This window comes from Panthera onca, chromosome A1, assembly GCF_046562875.1.
Source record: "Panthera onca isolate mPanOnc1 chromosome A1, mPanOnc1 haplotype 2, whole genome shotgun sequence".
NCBI classification, from domain to species: Eukaryota; Metazoa; Chordata; class Mammalia; order Carnivora; family Felidae; genus Panthera; species Panthera onca.
Window position 1 is genome coordinate 86,393,525 of NC_138339.1, and position 21,000 is coordinate 86,414,524.

General features: G+C 36.1%; 1 protein-coding gene across 3 annotated transcripts in view; it reads right to left on the minus strand.

Moving 5' to 3' along the window:
- ADGRV1 (adhesion G protein-coupled receptor V1) overlaps positions 1-21,000 on the minus strand; it is a 565,435-nt gene that overhangs the window by 464,602 nt on the left and 79,833 nt on the right. For all 3 annotated transcript variants that reach the window (XM_078448177.2, XM_078448183.2, XM_078448190.2), the window contains exons 21-25: positions 20,081-20,454; positions 10,303-10,479; positions 5,765-5,945; positions 4,650-4,852; positions 133-262 (exon numbers count right to left, since the gene is read on the minus strand). In XM_078448177.2, coding sequence (XP_078304303.2) covers positions 133-262; positions 4,650-4,852; positions 5,765-5,945; positions 10,303-10,479; positions 20,081-20,454 — 1,065 coding nt within the window. The remainder of the gene's footprint in view (positions 1-132; positions 263-4,649; positions 4,853-5,764; positions 5,946-10,302; positions 10,480-20,080; positions 20,455-21,000) is intronic.

The following is a 21,000-nucleotide window of genomic DNA, read 5'->3' on the forward strand; positions in this document are numbered from 1 at the left end:
CAAAAACTAGTAATTCACTCATTTAAAAAAAACGTTACACTGATTCCAAGGATTGCATTTCCTTAATAGAATCTACTATCATCAAGGTGAATGGACAAGCAAATATATGACACTTTTGAGTCACCAGCTTACCTCCTCCCTCCAAGTTCAATAACTCAACTTTAAAAGATTTTTCCAATTCAGGGACAGAATTATCAGTGATGTTAACAGAAATGTATTTGTATCTTTCTCCTGGTTGAAATTCTAAGGTACCAGAAACACTCTGAAATACAAACAAAACATTTATCCATTAGATTATAATTATTCTGAATATTAATGTGCACAATGAGTATTTACTATGTCCCACATTGTTGTAAATACTGAAACAGAATAACATAATAAGAATATAAACCTCAAAATCCTTAGGTGGATATGGATAGTGTTCAATACAAATTCTAAACAAATATTCTCCACAACTAAATAAAGCAGACAGATTTTTATTTCTCTTGTTTAGCTATTCATCAAAAAGATAGTCAAGGCAAATGAGATATCTGAATATGTGAAAACCACAAATGCCTAAATTAATTCAATGCACATGTCTCTTGACAAGTATATTTAGAGCTATTCAAATTATATCATTGAGTAATGTAATTACTCAGTGCCTAACAACAGCATTTTGGTGTTTTCATTCTGAGAATTTCTCCAAACAATAAATATCCGTCTATTGGGCATTAACATTTTCTTGATTGTACTTGCAACTGCAATTCATCATACAGATAGATCTCCCATCACAAAAGTTCACATACTACAGGAAAAACAAAAAGTTATTTAAATTCAAAGTCTTACGGTCCTTTTTTACTCCCATCTTCATTATCTCTTAAAAAAAAAAAAAACACTGTCCCCTCAAGACATGAGAATACACCTTAAAGTTGTTCAAATTTTTCTAGTGTTAGTTTGCATGGACAAACTATATTACATTCTCAGGAGCTATTAATGGCCTTAAAGCTAAATTAAGAAACCCAAGTACCAATTTACTTATTCATTTATTTACTTTTTAAAAATATTTACCAAATGCACAGCATGTACAATGGCACCATTTTAAATGCGTGGAATTCAAAAATAACCAAGACAAATCTCTAGCAAGATGGAGAAGATTCTATCAGGAATGTTAACTGTGTAATATAATAATTCAAATAGAATAACAACAGCTGTAAAATACATATAGTTTGCTCAAGAAGGAAGTAATTAACTTTGCCTAGAGGGTAATCATCAATAGAGTAATTCTACAAGTGTTAACAACAGAGATAATATTTGACTGTCTAAGGAAACCATCTTTTAACTTGACCTTTGTAATATCCTACACAATTAGCCATTAACTCTCCAGAAATATGTTTTTCTCTGGTATTCCATATCACACTCGCCATTTTTCCTTAACTTTCTAACTCATCCTTTTTAGTATTCGTTACTGATTTTAACAGTCTCCTTATGACCTCTAAAAACTGCTGTTTATTAGACTCTCTCTAGACAAGGATACCATAGGCTTAGGCTTTTAATATTACTTATATGCTCCCAACTCTTAAATTCCTCTCTCCAACCCCTATATCTAGACTTAAATCTTAATGCCTACTTCAAAGTTTTCTTATAATTTCTGTCAGAATTTTTAAGTCACAATTTTCCCTTAAAAAAATCTATGCCTTATCCAATCCTCTCCACCGTACTAAATTATATAGCAGCAAGTTGTTCATGCCCAGAACTAGGGGGTCACTTTTGACACCTTCTTCTTTTTATCCTTTACAATAAACAACCTTCACGTCCTGCCATTTCAACTCTGACACACTTCTTGAGACCACCTACTTCTTTACATATACACCATGATCTATCTAGTCCAAAATACTAACACCTTTCGCCTTGTTTAGAAAACGGACTCCTTACTGGCCTTTCTGCATCCAGGGCCTATATCTTCCAATCCATTCTCCCCAGTTCAGTTTCATAATCTTTCATAAATATATAACACCTTTCAATTACTTCTCCTTGCTATTAAAATATAAGGCACAAATATAGCATGAGATCTAAGGCCTAGGAAGATTCAGGCCCTTGTTTACCTTATCTTTTATCATGACACCTATCTGTCCACATTCCAGAAACACTGGTCTTCTTTCTGCTCCTCATTAGGGCCATTTAACCATTTTACTCATGCCATTTTACCATGAGATCTCAGGTAGTTCTTCCCTCCCGCTTCACCTAGTTTGCTAGTTTTCTCCTCTTTAAACTTCAGAGCTCAGCATAAGTATCACTTCCCCAAAAAAAGGCCACCTCCACTACCCTATGTCAATATCCACTTCTCTCCCATAGTACCAAACTTGAACATTTCTGTAACTGTGATTCAGTCATTAATTAGCTATTTAATATCATTCTCAAGAGCTGGGAGTAAGCACCTGGATGGTGGGGACCACGTGTACCTCAATATAAGAGAATAAACTTAAGAACAGTGATATCTGATATGCAATTGTCTCCTCTTCAGTAGAGGATCCCTCCTGGCACTTTCCCTCCTTCCCCGACACTTGCATACTCACACACACAGCCTAAAAAGTCTTGCTTTTATATGCTAATGCAGACCAGAAAGAGCTAACCCATCATAGAGAAGTGAAGAAGTTATCAGGTTTTCAGGGAAAAGCAAAGATTACAGTTCAAAGTGAAAACCAGTGACAAACAGGACATCCAAATACCCTAAAAATCATCAGAAATGTCTTCAAGGGTAGTAGTTTTCTGACTGCCATGAAATATAGGGGCATAGGTTTTGCTTTGTTTTGTTTTGGTTATTAAAGAAAATGATAATCCAACTGGAGATTGGGGATTTCCAGAATAACTAGAAATTGGAGACCACCAATATAAGGACTAAAGTATTTCTTTAAGAGAATGCAGAGAATATTAAGCTAAGCTGTAATGTCTTGTGGAATATGTTATATATCAAATTAATTAAAGATACAATAAATGTCAAGGCAAGAGAAATAGAACTTGCCCAAGAAAAAGAGTCTAAGAAAGAAGAAATCTGAGAAAACTTTGCCCACTGGACTACAGCCAAAATTAATTGAATTCAATTAGGCAAGGTTTCTGAGGTTTGAACAGAAAACTATATACAAATTACTGAACTCCAAACCATTGTGCAGGTCTTATTAGGAAGAAGGAGGGAAACTAATATTAAATTTTAAATTTTTTTTTAACGTTTATTTATTTTTGAGACAGAGAAAAGAGCATGAATGGGGGAGGGTCAGAGAGAGGGAGACACAGAATCTGAAACAGGCTCCAGGCTCTGAGCTGTCAGCACAGAGCCTGACGCGGGACTCGAACTCACGGACCGCGAGATCATGACCTGAGCCAAAGTCAGCCACTTAACCGACTGAGCCACCCAGACCCCCCTAATATTAAATTTTAAAAAGAGGACTCTTTGGGAAAATAAAGTTGTTGAAGGATAGAAAATACATCCTGAGAAGTACAGCCAAGAAGAAATCATGAGCATTTGCTTAATATGAACGAACTGGTGATAATAAGAATAGGCAGCGGTAACAATGTCACTGTGTATGTGCCATGTATAGTACATGACACTTAAAATGCTGCCATCCATCCTCAGAGCAATTCTGCCCAGTAGACATGGTCTCCTCTTAATGATAAGGATACTAAGGTTAGGAAGATTTGAGGCTCCCAAGGTCACACATTTAGAAGACCAGTTGAAACCCAGTCTGGTCCAGCTCAAAATCCCAAGCTTCTGTTTGCCAGTGCCACACTACTTCTCACTTGGAGAATAATATAATTCAAATGGAAAAGACATGGATATACAATTTCTTTACAATTTTGGACCTGTTTGATGGAAGCATACAAGAGGGTTTAAAATGTTTAAGGGACACCTGGGTGGCTCAGTCAGTTGAGTGTCTGACTTCAGCTAGGTCATGATCTCACAGTTTGTGAGTCCAAGCCTCATGTCAGGCTCTGTGCTGACAGCTCAGATCCTGGAGCCTGCTTCAGATTCTGTGTCTCCTTCTCTCTCTGTTCCTCCCCTGCTCATGCACTCGCTCTCTCTATCAAAAATAAATAAACATTAAAAAAAATTTTAAATGTTGAAGAAAGACGGGTGCCTGCATGGCTCAGTCAAGTGAGTATCCAACTTCAGCTCAGGTCATGATCTTGCAGTTCTTGAGTTTGAGCCCCGCATCAGGCTCTGTGCTGACAGCTCGGAGACTGGGGCCTGCTTCAGATTCTGTGTCTCCCTTTCTCTCTGCCCCTCCTCCACTGGTGCTTGCTCGCTCTCTCTCTCTCTCTCCCTCTCTCAAAAATATAAACATTTTTTAAAATATTAATAAAACGTTTAAGAAATAGAATTTTAAATATATACCCTATATATCAAAATCTGTGACATTAAAATAAGTAATATAAGTGAACACTATGACAAATATAAGACACAAGAGAAATTATCAGTATGAGAGCTACTTAAGTGTCAGGCGTTAAAGGACTGAAGTACTTGAATTTGTAGAAATCAACAGGCTAGAGAGCAATCCATCAGCGCTTATTTTGCTTGTTGAGTATAGCAGGGGACCAGTGCAAGTCTCTTCCACTCCCGCAAGGGAAGGACTGAGTCTCTTTGATAAATATGGCTTCCAAATGATCAAGTGATTTACCTGATAGTCCTCAGGACTAAATGCTGTCAGTGACACCGTCCTAAATTCCGCCAGAACCCTCCCCAGGAGTCCTTGTGCCCGGACGACCAATAGTCTCACTTCTCCATCTTCCTCCTGCACGGTGACGTGAGGCATGCTGCTTGAAGGCAGGGTCATCGCGTCCTCAGGCTCAGGGGGCAGCCCTGTGGAGAACTGCAGCAAGCCTGCAAGACACAGAGAGCCATTCTGACCCCAGTGATCTGTGGAAGAATTTCTTCTGAAACATCTTCAGAATTCATCTGAAACAATCTTGCACAATTATTTTGGCCACCAGAATAAAATTCGGAGGGCTTTCATTTAGAAAGACTTCAGTGAAGATTTGATTAACATGCTTTTGACACAGAATGTGTTAAGTTTTCAATATAAGTTAAAATTTTCTTTGTCTCTACCCAAAGAATCTCTAGAATATTTGAGTCTCTAGAATTCATTCTTAAACTTAGAGCAGAACATGATAAATGCCTCCCTAAAGGATTTGCAACCCATTTAAGAAAAATTTAACTGTAAAATCAGAGTTCAAGAGCCTCTCAGGTTCCCTACACAGAACTGTTACTAGTTTTTCTTGCTTTATGCCCCCCAAAAAACTATTAATTTTCAATATAGAATAACAGTCTCTATTTGTTAGGACGGATATCTGTGATAACTCCACAATTAAGAAAATTATCACTTTGCAGCACAAAAAGAAATTAATATAAACAGACAGTGATAACTTCACTTCTTTAAGCCAGTACAATATAAATTACAAAGTATTTCAATTAATTAGTTGTTAACATATCACTAGAAGATAATTTTTTAAATAAAAAAATTTTGAAAGCCATGAATGAAAGTACTTTTTTTGTTTTAAATAATCCTGTATATACCTTTCAAAATATATTTGTAAACTTCAGAAATTGATCTTTGTATTTTCTTTTATAAACAATGTCCCTCAAAATGGCAGCTTAGAATTTCAAGAGCCCACAAGTTAGAGGACCCAAAGGAGTTCAATTGCAATCATTTGCAAAATATCCCTTCAGAAGTTCTTAACTAGACCAAATATACCCGGAGAAGAGAGCATTCTTCTTCCAGGAGGGCTTGGTTACCATATGGGTGATCACTAGCTTTGATGGTGATATCTGTTGTTTCCTTTTCAGGGTCTATGCTTGCACCACTGGTGGGGATGGATCCCAGCTTCCCATCTCCAGGAATTGCAGAAACCAGCGTCACACGGAAATACTCATTAAGCTCAGGAATATCATCATCAAGAACATATATATTCAGAACCTATAAATGTAAAAATCCAGAGGCATGAAGCAATGAGGCATACAGAAATGACTTACCACTTACCAGAAGAAAATAAAATAGCCAATTAAGTTATATTTAATTGAAGTTACTATGTAACATGATCCACTTCCTTTTTAAAAAATGTTTATTTACTTTTGAGGGAGAGAGAGACAGAGAACGCAAGCATGCATGCACAGGTGACCAGGGGAGGGGCAGAGAGAGAGGGAGGCAGAGAATCCCAAGCAGGCTCTGTATTGACAACACCTAACATGATCCATTTATTAAACATTAAAACACAGACAGAGAAGGACCAGAGAAGTGAATTCTTAAACAATAATGGGTGTCAAGTATGAACACTTTCTGTCTAAAAATATCATATTGAGGGGCACCTGGGTGGCTCAGGTGAGTGACCGACTCTTGATTTCAGCTCAGGTTGTGACCCCAGGGTCAGAGGATCATGCCCCACGTTGGGCTCTGCACTGAGTGTGGAGCCTGCTTGGGATTCTCTCTCTCCTTCTGCCCCTCTTTCCTGCTCACATTCTCTCAAATAAAAAAATAAGTAAAATAAAATAAATAAAATGAAAATACCATATTGATGTATTAACATCATACCATACATGACATATTAATGTATCAATGTAATATCATATATTGCTTGTACCAACGACAGTGGTATGACCAACCTCAGGGTACAAAGTTCATAAATAAGGAACTGCATGTTATCTGATGGGATGTGCAGGGGGCAGTTGAACGGACAACATATACATGTCTAGTTCCTGCCTAAGGAACACCTGACATTCTTAGTAGTAGAATTTTTAAAAAGAGATTCAAAATGGACTTTGAAAATCTGGTGTAAGTAATCTTTCCAAAAAAGTAGCAATAACTCAAGCCAAGCTCTACAAAATTTAAGTCAAAATCTGAAGTGAAAAAACAATTCCCCTCCCTTTATTAACTGAATAAGCATGCCGTGACACCCACAATGTGCCAAGATTGGAAAATGCCCCAATCCCAAAGAGGCTCACGGGCTATTGTAGGAAAGAGATGACGAGGAAAACATTTAAAACAATGTAAACTGCTAGTTAGTAGGTTACTGGTCTGGTTTTGAATCATTAAATATAGTTATTATAGTATTTAATATATTCCATATATTAAAAATGTAACAAGATATTAATTGATCAAATGCAATGTAAAATGTCATAATAGGGTTATGCACAAAGTACACATAAAAAGAACAACCAACTTTACCTACTAACGATTTTACAACAGACACGTTTTAAGTGTCTTAATGTGTTAGTTGTGGTTGTAAATAATAATGGGAAGGACATTCCGAGTAAAAGAAACAGCACTTGTAGAGGGAGCCGGTGTGAAAGAATAAGGCATACAGGGAAACTGAAATTAGATCACCATCACTGGTGTGGGAGATAAGGCTAGACAGATAATTAGCTCAGTTCAAAGGGACCTTTTATGCTAACACTAAAAACAATTTTGACTCTCAGGCCCACAGCACCAGCAGGATGGGCAAGATGGAAGTGCCATATTCAGTACAAGAAAGCCCAGTTGGGCAGAGCCCTGAAGGCCAATACTTTTGAAGACACGACCCGTGCAAAGGGAGTTGTGCTGGAAAAAAGGGATCGGAGCCAAACAGCCAAATTCTGCCATCAGGAAGTGTGTCAGGGTGTAGCTGATCAAGAATGGCAAAAAAAAAAATCACAGCCTTTGTATCCAAAGATGGTTGAATTTTATTGAGGTAAGAGTTTTAGTCTATTGTAGTTTCTGTTCTTAAGATATTTTCTCCCAGTTTTTTTATATAACAAACGGGTATTTTTAGTGATAGTTGCTGACACCAGAAGTAAACTGTTGATTCTGTTCCAGGAAAATGATGAAGTTCTGGTTGTTGGATTTGGTCACAAAGGTCATGCTGTTGGTAACATTCCTGGAGTTTGTTTTAAGATTGGTGAAGTAGCCAGTGTCTCTCTATTGGCCTTACACAAAGAGAAGAAAGAAAGACCAAGATCATAAGTTTTGATGGTGAAAACATGACAGTAATAAATTTTCAAATGCCAAAAAAAAATTGGGACTTCATTCCACAGGCAGTGGAGAGAACAGAAGAATCATAAGCAGGAAATGGACAAAGTGAGAATTTTGTTTTAGACTCAGTACCAGGGCAGAGTGTAAACAGAGTGGACAGGGCAAGAAAGGATGCTAGGGGCTGAGACAGGAGGTGAATGATGAGAGAGAATGAGATTCTGAATAATGCAGTGACAGTGGAGATGAAGAAAAACAGATGGATTTGAGATTTGTTCTAGAGATAGAAGACCCAGACCCTGATGAGTCACTTAGCATAGCAAGTGGAGAACAGAAGGAATGAAGAGGCCTTCCTGGTTTCTCCCAGAAAGAAGGGTGACAACATTCTGACAATGCACTCTCACTCCAAATGCAATCTCCAAAGTACTAATCTTTGGGCTAAAACCATTTGGAGGACTTTTTTTTAATGTAGTTTTTCTTAAGAGTTTGATTTAGCAGGTCTGAATTTGGTTTTAATGTTCATTTTAATCAAAATTTTAAATAAGAAATTAACATATGGCACAGCCAAAATACTCAAGGGGAAGGGCAAAAATGATACCTACTACCCAAATCATGTCATTGTTCCTAAACTAAAAATAACAATATGCAGTCTGAAGATTTCAGATATCTTGCCCCTACAAAGCAAAGCTAACAAATGTTGCTATAAAAAGTAACACCAAAACATCACGATGTCTTACAAAGCCAGATTAAGTGGTTGGTGTAGATCTAGCAGACATCGTATTATAAACCAACCCCACTAGTCAATGTTACTACTTTGCAATAAAGATCACTTATTGCTTAAAGAAACTAAAAATTATAGAAGAAAATATTTTAAATATAACTTCACAAGAGCTTATTTTCCAGAATCTGATTAACTCTTAGCTCTTCCAAAATGTGTTTATAAAACAATGGTTTCTGGTTATATTTTCACTTCATAGTTGGTAAATTTCCCAAGGAAAATCTGGGGGATCAACTCTGTTTTCCAAGTAGAAACATAAATAAGTGACTAAATGCCACCATTATTACTTGAGTAAAAAAAAAAAGAATACTTTAAATCCAGAAAAGTAGTGAAAAAGACAACATCAGATTAAAATACAGTTCTTTAAATAGCATTGTTAGCCTTATGAAAACTTGCTTAGTTTTCATAATTTTCCTCACTTTACCAAAGAATCAGCAAAATATTTACCATGGATCTATCTGCAGCCTGTTATTGGAGAACTTTTGTTATAAACAATTTAATCTCCTTCTTCCCCAAATTATAGAGATTTGATCATTCTTTAGTGTTAACTCTTTAAATCTTAAGCATATTTTAAGTCTTCCCTCAATTTTATCTTTTCCAACCAATTAACTCCTAAATCCCTTAGATATTTCCTCAAAGATTATATTTGCAAGCCTTAAGTTATTTTACTATGTATCACTAATGACATATAAGCTACTTACATTTTTAATGAAAAATTATACTGATGTGAATATTCTAACATGGTAGACTAGAAGAATGTTTTAAAAAATTCTGATAGAGGGGGTGCTTGGTGGCTCAGTCAGTTGGGCATCCAACTTCGGCTCAGGTCACGATCTCACAGCTCGTGAGTTCGAGCCCAGCGTCGGGCTCTGTGCTGACAGCTCAGAGCCTGGAGCCTGTTTCAGATTCTGTGTCTCCTTCTCTCTCTGCCCCTGACCCACTTGTGCTCTACCTCTCTCTCTCAAAAATACATAAACATTAAAAAAAAATTTTTAATTCTGGTAGAGGACACAGTCTCACCTCGATGTCACTTACAAGAAGTGCCATTTATTTCTGGAGCACCTATTCAGAAATGAGACGATAGTTCATGGAAAGTTTTGATAAAACTTGAGATCACTTGTACTTTCAAAACAAAGAAAAACTACCTCATTTTTTCCATGTTTAAAAACAAAGTGAGATTATAGTTATAAGAATTCCTCATTGGCTGATTAGAAGAGTACCATTAAGATCGCTGCAGTTTCCCATTGTATCAGTAGTAATAACAACAACAACAACAACAAAAAACCCACAATGACAAACCTTCAAGTTATACCATTTTTATTATACAGGAATTAAAGAAGATATAAAACTATAAAACTGTAATAATACTATAATCATTCAAAACCTTTAGTTTTTATTTTGCATAAATAAATTAAAAAAACATTTTAGACCATGATATTTACCTAATTACCTGAATACTTTACATCGCTTAAACAGCAAGAAGTTGCAAATAAGTTACAGAACAAACAGGAAAAGCTTTCCAGGAGACTTTCAAGGAAACAAGGTAGGGTTTACCTCAGATCTCTGCCAAGGAAGGAACGTGATAGTTCCACTGGCATTAGCAAAATCATCAACAAGGTAATTAATGCCTTCAGATTCGATCTGTGAGATGGTATAAAAAACATGCACATAATCCAGAGCTCCTCTGGTTCGTTCCACCACACATGAAATGGTGGATCCCTCCTCTGCAATCTGAAATTGAGCATAAATTATTTATAAAAACATACCGATTTAAGTCAGTGATAAAATTATAATGCTTTCATGTAATTACCATAAACTTAATTCTGTAACTTTCTAACACTCTGAGGAAGCTTCTCCATTCCTCCAGACATAGTTATGACTGCTAAGAAATACTCAAAACCATGCATTTTTGTCTCACACTTTTAGAGATTTTATAAAAATACAAAAATGCAAAATATGAAAATTACAACAATTATAATCAGTTAACTGTACATGTAATTCATTCATTGATACTTCATATATGCCAGCCACTTTTCTGCATGCTATGGTACAAAACATCTATTAAAAAAAATTTATCCGACAGTCTCGGATAAATCTAAAAAGGAAGACAAACTCAAAGTTTTAGAAGTTGAACACGGACAAGCCAAATGGGGAATAGAAGTGTGGGGTAGAGGGTAGAAAATGACATGAGGGAGAACATTCTAGGCATGGACATAAAAAGTAATAGAGTGGATTTTATGAAATCATTCTGAGGACAGCACAAAGTGACAAGTGGCGAGAGCCTTGAGAAACGTCTGGTGGGAAGACAAATGTCAGGTCAAGGAGGGCATTTTCTATTATGCTCAATATTTTTTGATAGTCATATATACATATGTATACATATATACATGTATACACATGTCTGTATGTATTTTTCATATGGAAAATATTTTTATCTAAACACTTAAGATAAATGCTTAAAAATTACATGAAGTTAGATCTTTTAGAATAAAGTCTTGATGCTCTTAAATTCTCAGTCTTTTAATTCAATTTTATTTTTATGTTAGCAAGCATATATACAATTCATAGAAAAAAGAACCAAAACTAAAGGAATAGAACTCAAAATACAAGTTCTAATTTAGATGATGTCACTCTTTTTCATGTCAATCATGATCACCTCTGTCAGCATAAGATAGAGTCATTTTGGTGCCAACACTGGGGCTGGAAAGAAAAGATTTAAAATGTATTCACAAAAAGGCAATAGTCAACATAGTTATCAATGAGTGTGGAAGCACCAAGAAATCCTGAGTTTCACCAACCATCAATACCTCTGCTTCAAAGGGTAACAGCAACCCTAGTGCCTCATAGTAAATAAGACTAAGCATTTCTGGGACAATACTATAATTCTTTTATTTGCCTGCAGGCCCCCTGGAATGAGAAGCCCAAAACTACAGGTGATTGTTCAGCAGAGCCTCCAGTGCGACTCCTGGTGGACAGCCCCTCACCCAGACAGAGCCAGAACTTATAATCCAACAGAACCTAAAGCATGAGAATGAGAAACACAAATTCTAGCAATTGGTGACTGGGAGTGATGGAGACAGGGCCACTCTTACTTTCTACCTCTTGTCTCCTGAGCCCATGTAGCCTAGGTACTGTGGACACTGACCAGTTATCAGCCACTGGATACATACTAGATCACCCCCACCCTACAAGATGTGGTCCTTGATATGGCACCTTAGCTGAGTCTTTATCAGGCCATCCCACTATTGTAGTAAGCCAGCTGATTCAGGTGATGTGGTTTATAGTAAGGGCAGGGAATCCTAGGACTGTGTGCCCACTGTTACACCTCCTTCACATAAAACAAGTCCCTCTGAGGCAGGCTTCCCAGTGGACACAGCAGGCATTTTTTCAGCCTTCAGATGATGGTCTGGTAGATCTACTAAGAACATAAACTCATTAGGTAAGTATTAATTCCAATAATAATTCCAATATAATAATAATATAACTCCAACATTAATTCCAATATAATAATAATAACAATAATAACAACAACAATAACTCATTAGCTAAGGTAAGTATTAATTCCAGTAATTACTCACTCTGGAGTAAAACAGCCAGATTGGGATCAAGCTACCACTAAAGAGCTTATTGGAAAGCAACTACCTTTGGTCTTTGCTGCTTGCTATTTGGGCATTCAGCAGCGAGAGTTTCTAGATCCATCTTGTTAAGAGGGAGCTCATAATGGGGTGGCTCAGTTGGTTAAGCATCTACTCTTGATTTCAGCTCAAGTCATGATCTCATGGTTCGTGGGATTGGGTCCTGGTTCATTGGATCGAGTCCTGGTTGGTGGGATCGGGCCCCACACCAGGCTCTGAACTGACAGCATGGAGCCTGCTTGGGATTGTCTGTCTCTCTCTCTCAAAATAAATAAATAAACTCAAAAAAAAATAAGAGGGAGCTCATGCTGTCTGGCACATGCATAGCCTCGATTCCTGCCATCACTCTGTTAATGGCACTGTGCTGGCAGTGAAGAGTCTAGTTGACATCCAGTGGATGCCTCATCCTAATTTCCCAGTTGTTGAGAGTCTTTTGGGAAATGTCCCCTTACACTTAGTGCCCATATCCTTCTATCTATTAACATGACTCTTCCCCAAATTTTCTTGTCTCTAGTCTTGATGAATTTAAGTCCCTGCCAGACCACTATGTCATTAGCACTGCTCAAACATGTACTTCATAACTTCAGACCATTTCTCCCTCCACATAAAATGACTAGCTAAGTGGGCTGGCTGTTTACTGCTCTGTCCTCATCCTTCAGAGCCACTCCTGAATGGAGCAACAGAGTGGTGGTAGCCCACTTTCAGCAAGCACCAATACATCAAGACACGTCAGGCTTGTGTAAAGCAGGCTTGATCTTTCCACCTCCAACAGTTAGTTACAGGCTTTACAGTAAAGGTCAAAGAGTTGACTGTTAAATATGCTCAGTTTGAAATGTCTACTACATATCCAAGAGATGTGTCAAGTGAGCAGCTAGAAAAATGAGTCTGGAATTTTGGGGAGAGGCCAGGGTTGACATTATAAATTTGGGAGGCATCAACATATAAATGGTATTTAAGGCCACATACAAATGGTATATACATATAACATTATATAAATGCTACTTAAAGACTGGAAGAGATGACAAGAGAAGTAACTATAGATGTAAAGAAAAGGATCAAGTATGGTCAGTTATGCTATAACACTGGTTTTGAAATCATAAAACTATTCCAATGCAACTGACCTATCAGAGAGCATAATGTGAATAATCCATAATCTGTTATGTGGACTTAACATTTGCTTATGTGATTTCATCTATAAGAAACATGGTGAACACAGAAAACTGCGCTGACCTGAAACAAGTCATGTGGAAACACACAAACACCCCTGAAACATCAGCTGCCTCAGTGCAACACGTGTGTTGCTAGCCACACTTAACTGCATCTAATGTGGCAACTTTCCCTTGGATGTCAGATAACCCTCCTCTCACTTCACAAGAATACACAACCTGCAACTGTGTACTGCTTGCTTCTTCAAGCAAACAAGGGTTTTTCCCTAGGTATACACCATATTTCTTGTAGTATATGAGTATTTCACATTTATTGTGTGAAATTTTTTTTATTGATTCCCTATCTTTCTTTTTACATGCCACTGACCAAGTTTTTGAGTAGTGTTCTCCTAACCCATCATTTCCTTAAGTTCTGTGTTTTCCTCATCCAGTTTGGCATACTGCAGTGATTTTTAGGAGCCCATCTACCACATGATGGAAGAACTGACTGCTCTGAAGGTGGGGCGCTCCAATCCTGAGGCTGGAGAGAAGGGGAAACAGAAGAGACACCCAAGTGCTCAATACGCATCTAATTTAATTCCCACCTGCCACCTAGACATTTACATCAGCATTTTCATCACAGCCACTGGTACATAAATGTGTGAAGAAAAGAGTATATGGCTTTAAGGTCAAACATTCCTAAGCCTCTTCATGCTACCATTTATCAAACATCTCAGTCTCAGTGATTTCTTCTGAAAATGAGTATCATAATGTCTAATGGATCTGGGTGATTAAACAAATGTCTTAGAAGGTACCTACAGGAATATATTAAGTACTGAAAATTTTTTATATTTTTTCTCCTTAACAAACATACAGATACATACACAATTCCAAAAAAAAAAATGCTACATTCCCATTTTATCAAGAAATATATATGCTTACATATTGAAAAAAGTAAATCCCTATACATTTTGATTCCTATCACAATGGGAACACATTTGCCCCAAATTTTAACCAGAATGAACACTCTGAATAAGCTAAATTAATAAGCCATTAATCCCAACATATGAATTTCATATTAATAATTATCCCAACATATGAATTAATTAATCCCAACATATGAATTTCAAATTTTCCCTTTTTAGCAGGAGACAAAAATGAAATGGATCCAAAGATGCACTCAGGACTCTGACATATTTCCTTACAACTACTTACTTACTAAGTCTAAGAGCATTACCAGGCAGCACCCAGGACTAAGAAAGGAGCTTTTTACTTGTAGGAATCACAGAGGGAAAAGCTATTTAACCATGCTTTCATTTGGTAAAGCCCTAATCAAAATCTATCAGCTACTATTTTCAGGGGTTTTTTTTTTAAAGAAAAGGCTATCCATATTAACAATTTATTCAATAAAGTAAACTATAAATCTCCAGTTAGGGAAGAAGCTTCAAATGTCAAAGGTCCATAAAAAAATCACCTCGGATGCTTGGTAAAAATCCATTTTTCATACTTATGAATTTACAGACAAATGACACAATGTCTGAGATTTGCTTTAAAAATGACTTCAGCCCAAAACAAGGAGATGAAATTGGCCAAAGTCTGATAAATGTTGACGCTTAGGTGGTGGGTCACTGGGGTTCATTATTCTGTCTTCTCTTATTTTTATGTATGTATGAAATTTTCCATTTAAAAAGATTTTTTAAGTTCAGGGTTTTGATTCCCATCTCATCTCCCTGCCAGAGATTCTGATTCAGAAATGGAGTCCTCAATCAGGAATGGTGCCCAGGAATACGCATTAGACATTTCTTATTAAGGTCATCGTGCGCAATCCCTGGGAAATACTGAACCAGATGAAGGAATTATTAATACCAGAAAATAATGAAGATATGAGAATAAACAGTTAAAATAGCTTTTCTATTAAAATATTCAACTAACTGACTTTGGAATCAGGATACGAGCAAACGTTTAGGCCAGTATACGAGAAGCATAACATCAAGAAGTAATCATCAAAAACCACCATCACTCAGTTTTTCACAATAAACAGCAGTAGCCACTACTATTTCCTCTTTTGAATCAGAAATGTGCTCAATCTTCAGAACTACAGAAGAGTAATTATAAAGGTTAACAACCAGAAAAGTTTTTGAAACATATTTTCCCAGAAAAAAATAATGCACTGAGCCATAATTTGGCTTTCTGTATTGGAGTAGAAGATTAAAGCTAACACCTAATAATTACACATCCAATTAATTTTTTATTTTGTTTCACGCTTGGGTGAAGATCTATGATATCAGATTATATCAATATCACTTATATCTAAAGGAATCTATTCACATAACATATGGCAGGCACTTAAAAAGAAACACAGTCCAAGTTAAATAATATTCTCAGTTTTACAAAGATCCTCTCAAAATATCTCTAAATCTATTCTTAGGCTGAGTTCATAAATATAAAATTTAATCCAAGTATTAGTTATAAAAATAAAATAATGAGACTAGGAAGTTCTATGAATCATTATGAAAAGTAATCTCATTACTTTATAATTATCTGATATACAAGACTGTAGGACATACAAAAATAGTGCCAAAATAAGGTGCAGAGAAAGTAACATTAAAGAATACACAGAATACCAAAATACGGGTGGAAAACATGAGAATGTGGTTGCTATGCTACAGATCCAACAAAACTCAGTCATCTGTTCAGTATAGACACCACCTGGAATACAGAGAACTAGTTGGCATGGCCCCATCAGGGCTCTCCACTACATACAGGTTTATTCATTCTTTCAATTACAATTTATTAAGCACCTGCTACTTAGTACAAACAAGATGGCATACCAGGCTAGGCAGTAACAAATCACAAAATAATTATGATCTCTTTCAATATGCCAAGTATAGACCATGTCATGTTCTACATTTTTTCATTATTTAAGATGTGATTATACTTTCATTTTAACCTTCATATTATTTTATTTCATATGAATCTATGAAAATGTAAAAGCATAACATAACTCATAGAGAAGTCTTTAAAGATCGCTATTGCCTTCAACATTTTTGAAGGGATAAGAAAAAAATTAACTTTTCAATGTCACCACAATAACACAATAGAGAAGAATCTACGGAAGTGACAGTGGTTTTTATTTCTAAAAATGAAGCAAATAGCCATAAAATTTAAACCCTGCAGACAATTCCAAGCATAGAATAAACCAGGGGTTCTCACATAATTTTGTTTCATTAATTCCTGAACACTCATAAAAATTTTTAAGAACCCCAAGGAGCTTTTAGCTTATGCTAGTGAAATCTGCTGATATTTACCATTTTACAAATTAAAATTGAAAAGAATTTAAATATTGATATAGCAACTCATTTTAAAATAGCAATAATAAACTCATTACGTGCTAACATAAGCAACATATTTTATGTGAAACAACTGTATTTTCCAAAACAAAAGAAATTAGTGACAGAGGGGCATTGTTTAAATTTTTGTAAATCTCTTTTAATGTCTAGCTTAATGGAAGACAGCTAGACTCTCATATCTCCTTCTGCAATCAATTTCTCTGTTGCTACTTGTTATTTTGGTTGAAATATATGAAAATAGCCATCCTCACACAGATATGTAACTGGGAAAGGAGGAGGATTTAAACAGTCTTGGCAGATAGTTACGGATATTCCTCCTCTACATTATACCAATTTGACAAGTGGTAGTTTCTTAGAGTTGAGCTGCAAATGTAAAATCTTACTCTAATACATTAGAACCCGTTGATCTACCTGCACTTTGAATTACAACTTCAGCAAGCAATCAATTAGTATTACTGATGATGATAAAAATACTTCATATTACTCCTTAGGAGAAATATGAAAAGATGAAAAAAAGATGAAAAGATGAAAGAATTCTATACTTACAGTCTTAATAATTTCAGAAACGCAAATTCTATAATATTCCTGAGATTCCAATGTTCTTTTAGACTCAACACTTCCCTTTACTGTCTAAATTTTACTCTTTCCAATATAGATATATTCTATTTCTCTCTCCTTTGGGCTTGGAGAATGTTTTCTTTTTCTTTCCAGAAGTTCTAATAGTATACATGTTGCGGCTTACATTGCGAAGTTCTCTCTTCTCCAATTAAAGACTTGACTGGTCCTGTTCAAATTTTGAGATTTCTATGAACAGGCAAAGCTATATAACTAAGTGGGGGCAAACCCACACCAATGCAATCTATCAGTGGGACTTGTAAGACAAGCCAGCATTGAAAACTCCAGCATTGAAAACTCACTATCATAGCCCACAAAGCCAGAAAAACAATCAAAAACTATTCCTCACTTGGGGCAGATTTTTAACATTTATGTATTTTTTTTCCAGTTTGGTTGTTTATGCAGCTAACTGAACCTAAACGTGTTTGTTGTTTGAAGTATATGCCTTTTTAGGTCTTAATTACTAGAATACATTCGTAAATTCAGCAAAGACGTATTAAGTACCTACTATAATCCATTCTAGGTGTTGGGAGATACAATAATGAACAATAAGACCTTATTACACTCAGGGTTCTTTCATCCATATGGTGGAAAGGGCTAGCCAATAAATATATGAACTTATAAATAACAAAGGGAATTTAAGAGTGTAATAAATATTATAGAAAAATTAAAACTAGGTGAAGGGATGGAGAAAAACTGGTTGGGAGAAGGAAGGGGGGGCTACTTTAGATAAGAAAGTCTTCACTGAGAAAAGGTCTTAAAACTGAGATTTGAATGACTGATTCTGAAGATCTAGAATGGGAGTGTTCCAAATAGAGAGGCTACAAAGCCCTGATGCCCAGAGACTGTAATTGAAGCAGGCAAGTGTGACTGAAACATACTGATCAAAGAGGAGTCTGACCAACATACTGACCAAGAAGCTAGAGCCATAGGCAGGTGCTGAGTCATAAAAGGAATTAAAGGGAAGCTGATTTTACATGGTACCCTAATGGTTCTCACGGTCTGATGGAAGCCACCTGTCTTTTTAAAAATAGAGATGATAATATTAAAAACACAGGGGGAAAGACAAAGGTTAGAAGTCACAAGACAGATTCAAATTTCAGTTCTTCCCACTGTATCTTAGAAGAAAAAAAAGTAAAACTCATATTTATTTAGTGTTGGTAACTGCCAAGCCTTGAACCAGGTATTTGATCCTGTCTTATTTAATTCAAGTTAGGTTATTTTTTTCAGGTCCTCTAACCCTCAGTTCTTAACCTTATTGGGTGGTGAGAATAATAATTAATATTTGTTGCCACTGTATTATGGATTGTCAGAAAGGCATATCAAAAACTTAACATGTAAAATTCTTTAATGATTGAATATCTATTTAAAACTATTATCATTATAGGGACGCCGGGGTGGCTCAGTCCATTAAGCATCTGATTTCGGCTCAGATCATATCTCACAGTTCACAAGTTCGAGCCCTATGTAGGTCTCTGCACTGACAGCTCAGAGCCTGGAGACTGCTTCAGATTCCATCTCTCCCTCTCTCTTTGCCCCTCCCCCACTCATGCTCTCTCTCTCTCTCTCAAAAATAAACATTTAAAAAACATTTTTAAGTATTATCATTATAGATAAACACAATTCTTTTTAAATTACAGATTTGTATGACATTTCTCCTCCTTAGTCTAAGATATTCTGGTATTTCTGGTATAGAAAAAGCCCACTATTTGAAGATCTCTTATGATTATCACCAAACTAAAGAGCTGAGAAGGGCAGTAAGACACTCCTCTGAGAGCTAGGCTCCCCAATTTGAGCTAAATCGGGCCTATGACCAGGAGACTGCTTTTCACCTGGTATTAATTCATGGTTTTCTTAATTGCTTCAATTTACAAAAAAGCCCTTCTAAATCTACAAGCATCAACTTGCAAAGGAAAAGACTCTTGTTACTTGGCATCCTTTCACGGGCATGGAGCTGTTGTTGTCACAGTCAACACCTGTGAAGTGGTGTCATGAGATCTCACATTACTGAACAGGAAACCAAGATGATTAGAGATCTTTGAAAACCTGGAAAGAACTGATAAGGACAGTAAAACAGCCTAATGAATTAAAGCTGGCCAAGAAGGGTGATAAGGAAGGCATTACACCCAACATGGAAGAATGTTGTAACTACTCACACATACATTTCACATGTGGAAAAAAAAACTCAAAAAATCATATTTTAATAAAGTTTCAATTACTATTATTCATAGAAGCTTTCAATATGTATTATTTCATTTACCTATGTAGTATCCAAACAGTAGACAAAGTACATTACATGTGGAGTATTCTGGGCCTTCTGTGAAATACATTAACTTTACAGATAATTGCTCAAGTTTCATTTGTTAATTTCTTATTACTTCTATCAGCTGATAAAGCTTCTAATTCAAACTGTGAACTTATAAAAGCAAGGACCTTATACTTTACTTTTGCAACCACTTGTTCTAGCATACTTCTGGGCTTAGAGTAGATACTTAAGCACATTTACCAAATGAAAGAAAGGCTACCCCCAAACAAATCTACCTACAGTGAACTTTTAACTCCAAAATCCCCCAAGCGCACTACTTACCTCTGGGATACAAGTTCCTGTGAAACCAAACAAGCCATTGGCGTTGTCACTTTTTTGTATTATTAATCTTGCTGTAGTATTCTCTTCAGAAATGCGAGCTCCTCCATTTACAGAGACTAGTTTAAGAATGAATAATTCCTCTCCCTCCTCTTCATTATCATCTCTTGCAGAAATAATGAATGATTTGTTAGTTTCTCCTTGTCGGAACTCCAGATATCCAGAAACAGGATGTAAATCACTCTTGGCTGGCATAGCATGAAGTTCATAAATTTCTTCAACAGTCAGTTTCCGCTCATAGGACCTCACATCCTGCATCAAACCTGTAAATCTGTCATTGCCATTCATTCCTGCCCCAATCCTCAGCATTCCAGGCCCTGCAATTAGAAATGGGTTTAAACACGACAATATCCACTACTATCCTGTACCAAATTACAAAGTGTGATTCAGAAAGTGGAACAATTTTGTTAAGAGGTTTTATTAGATAAATAAAATACATAAAGCAAATATAATCAAATGAAAGCTCTTTTCTGATATGAAAACAGAATCTAATTGCTGGGATGTAAGATATGTTACACTAAAGGATATCTTGTACGTGTGTGTATATATGTGTGTGTATGTGTTTATGTATATGTGAGTGTATACTTATATAGATTTTTCTTCCAGAAAATTTTAAAATCTCCTTGCACATCTAAGAATGGAACCATTCAGTCACAATTTTTTTAACTGTTTCTATTACTGTTGTTTGAGCAAATCAAGGCTTAATCTGTTAGAAAAGCATCCTGAGTCAAATAAAGCTGTGAGAATTCAACAAAAGTTTTCACAGACCAAATAATTTTACACCAATAATTAATGCAAAGGATATACAAAAAAAAAAAGTATTCCTCCCCAGGAACAATATCATATGCAAGTCTTACAGATTT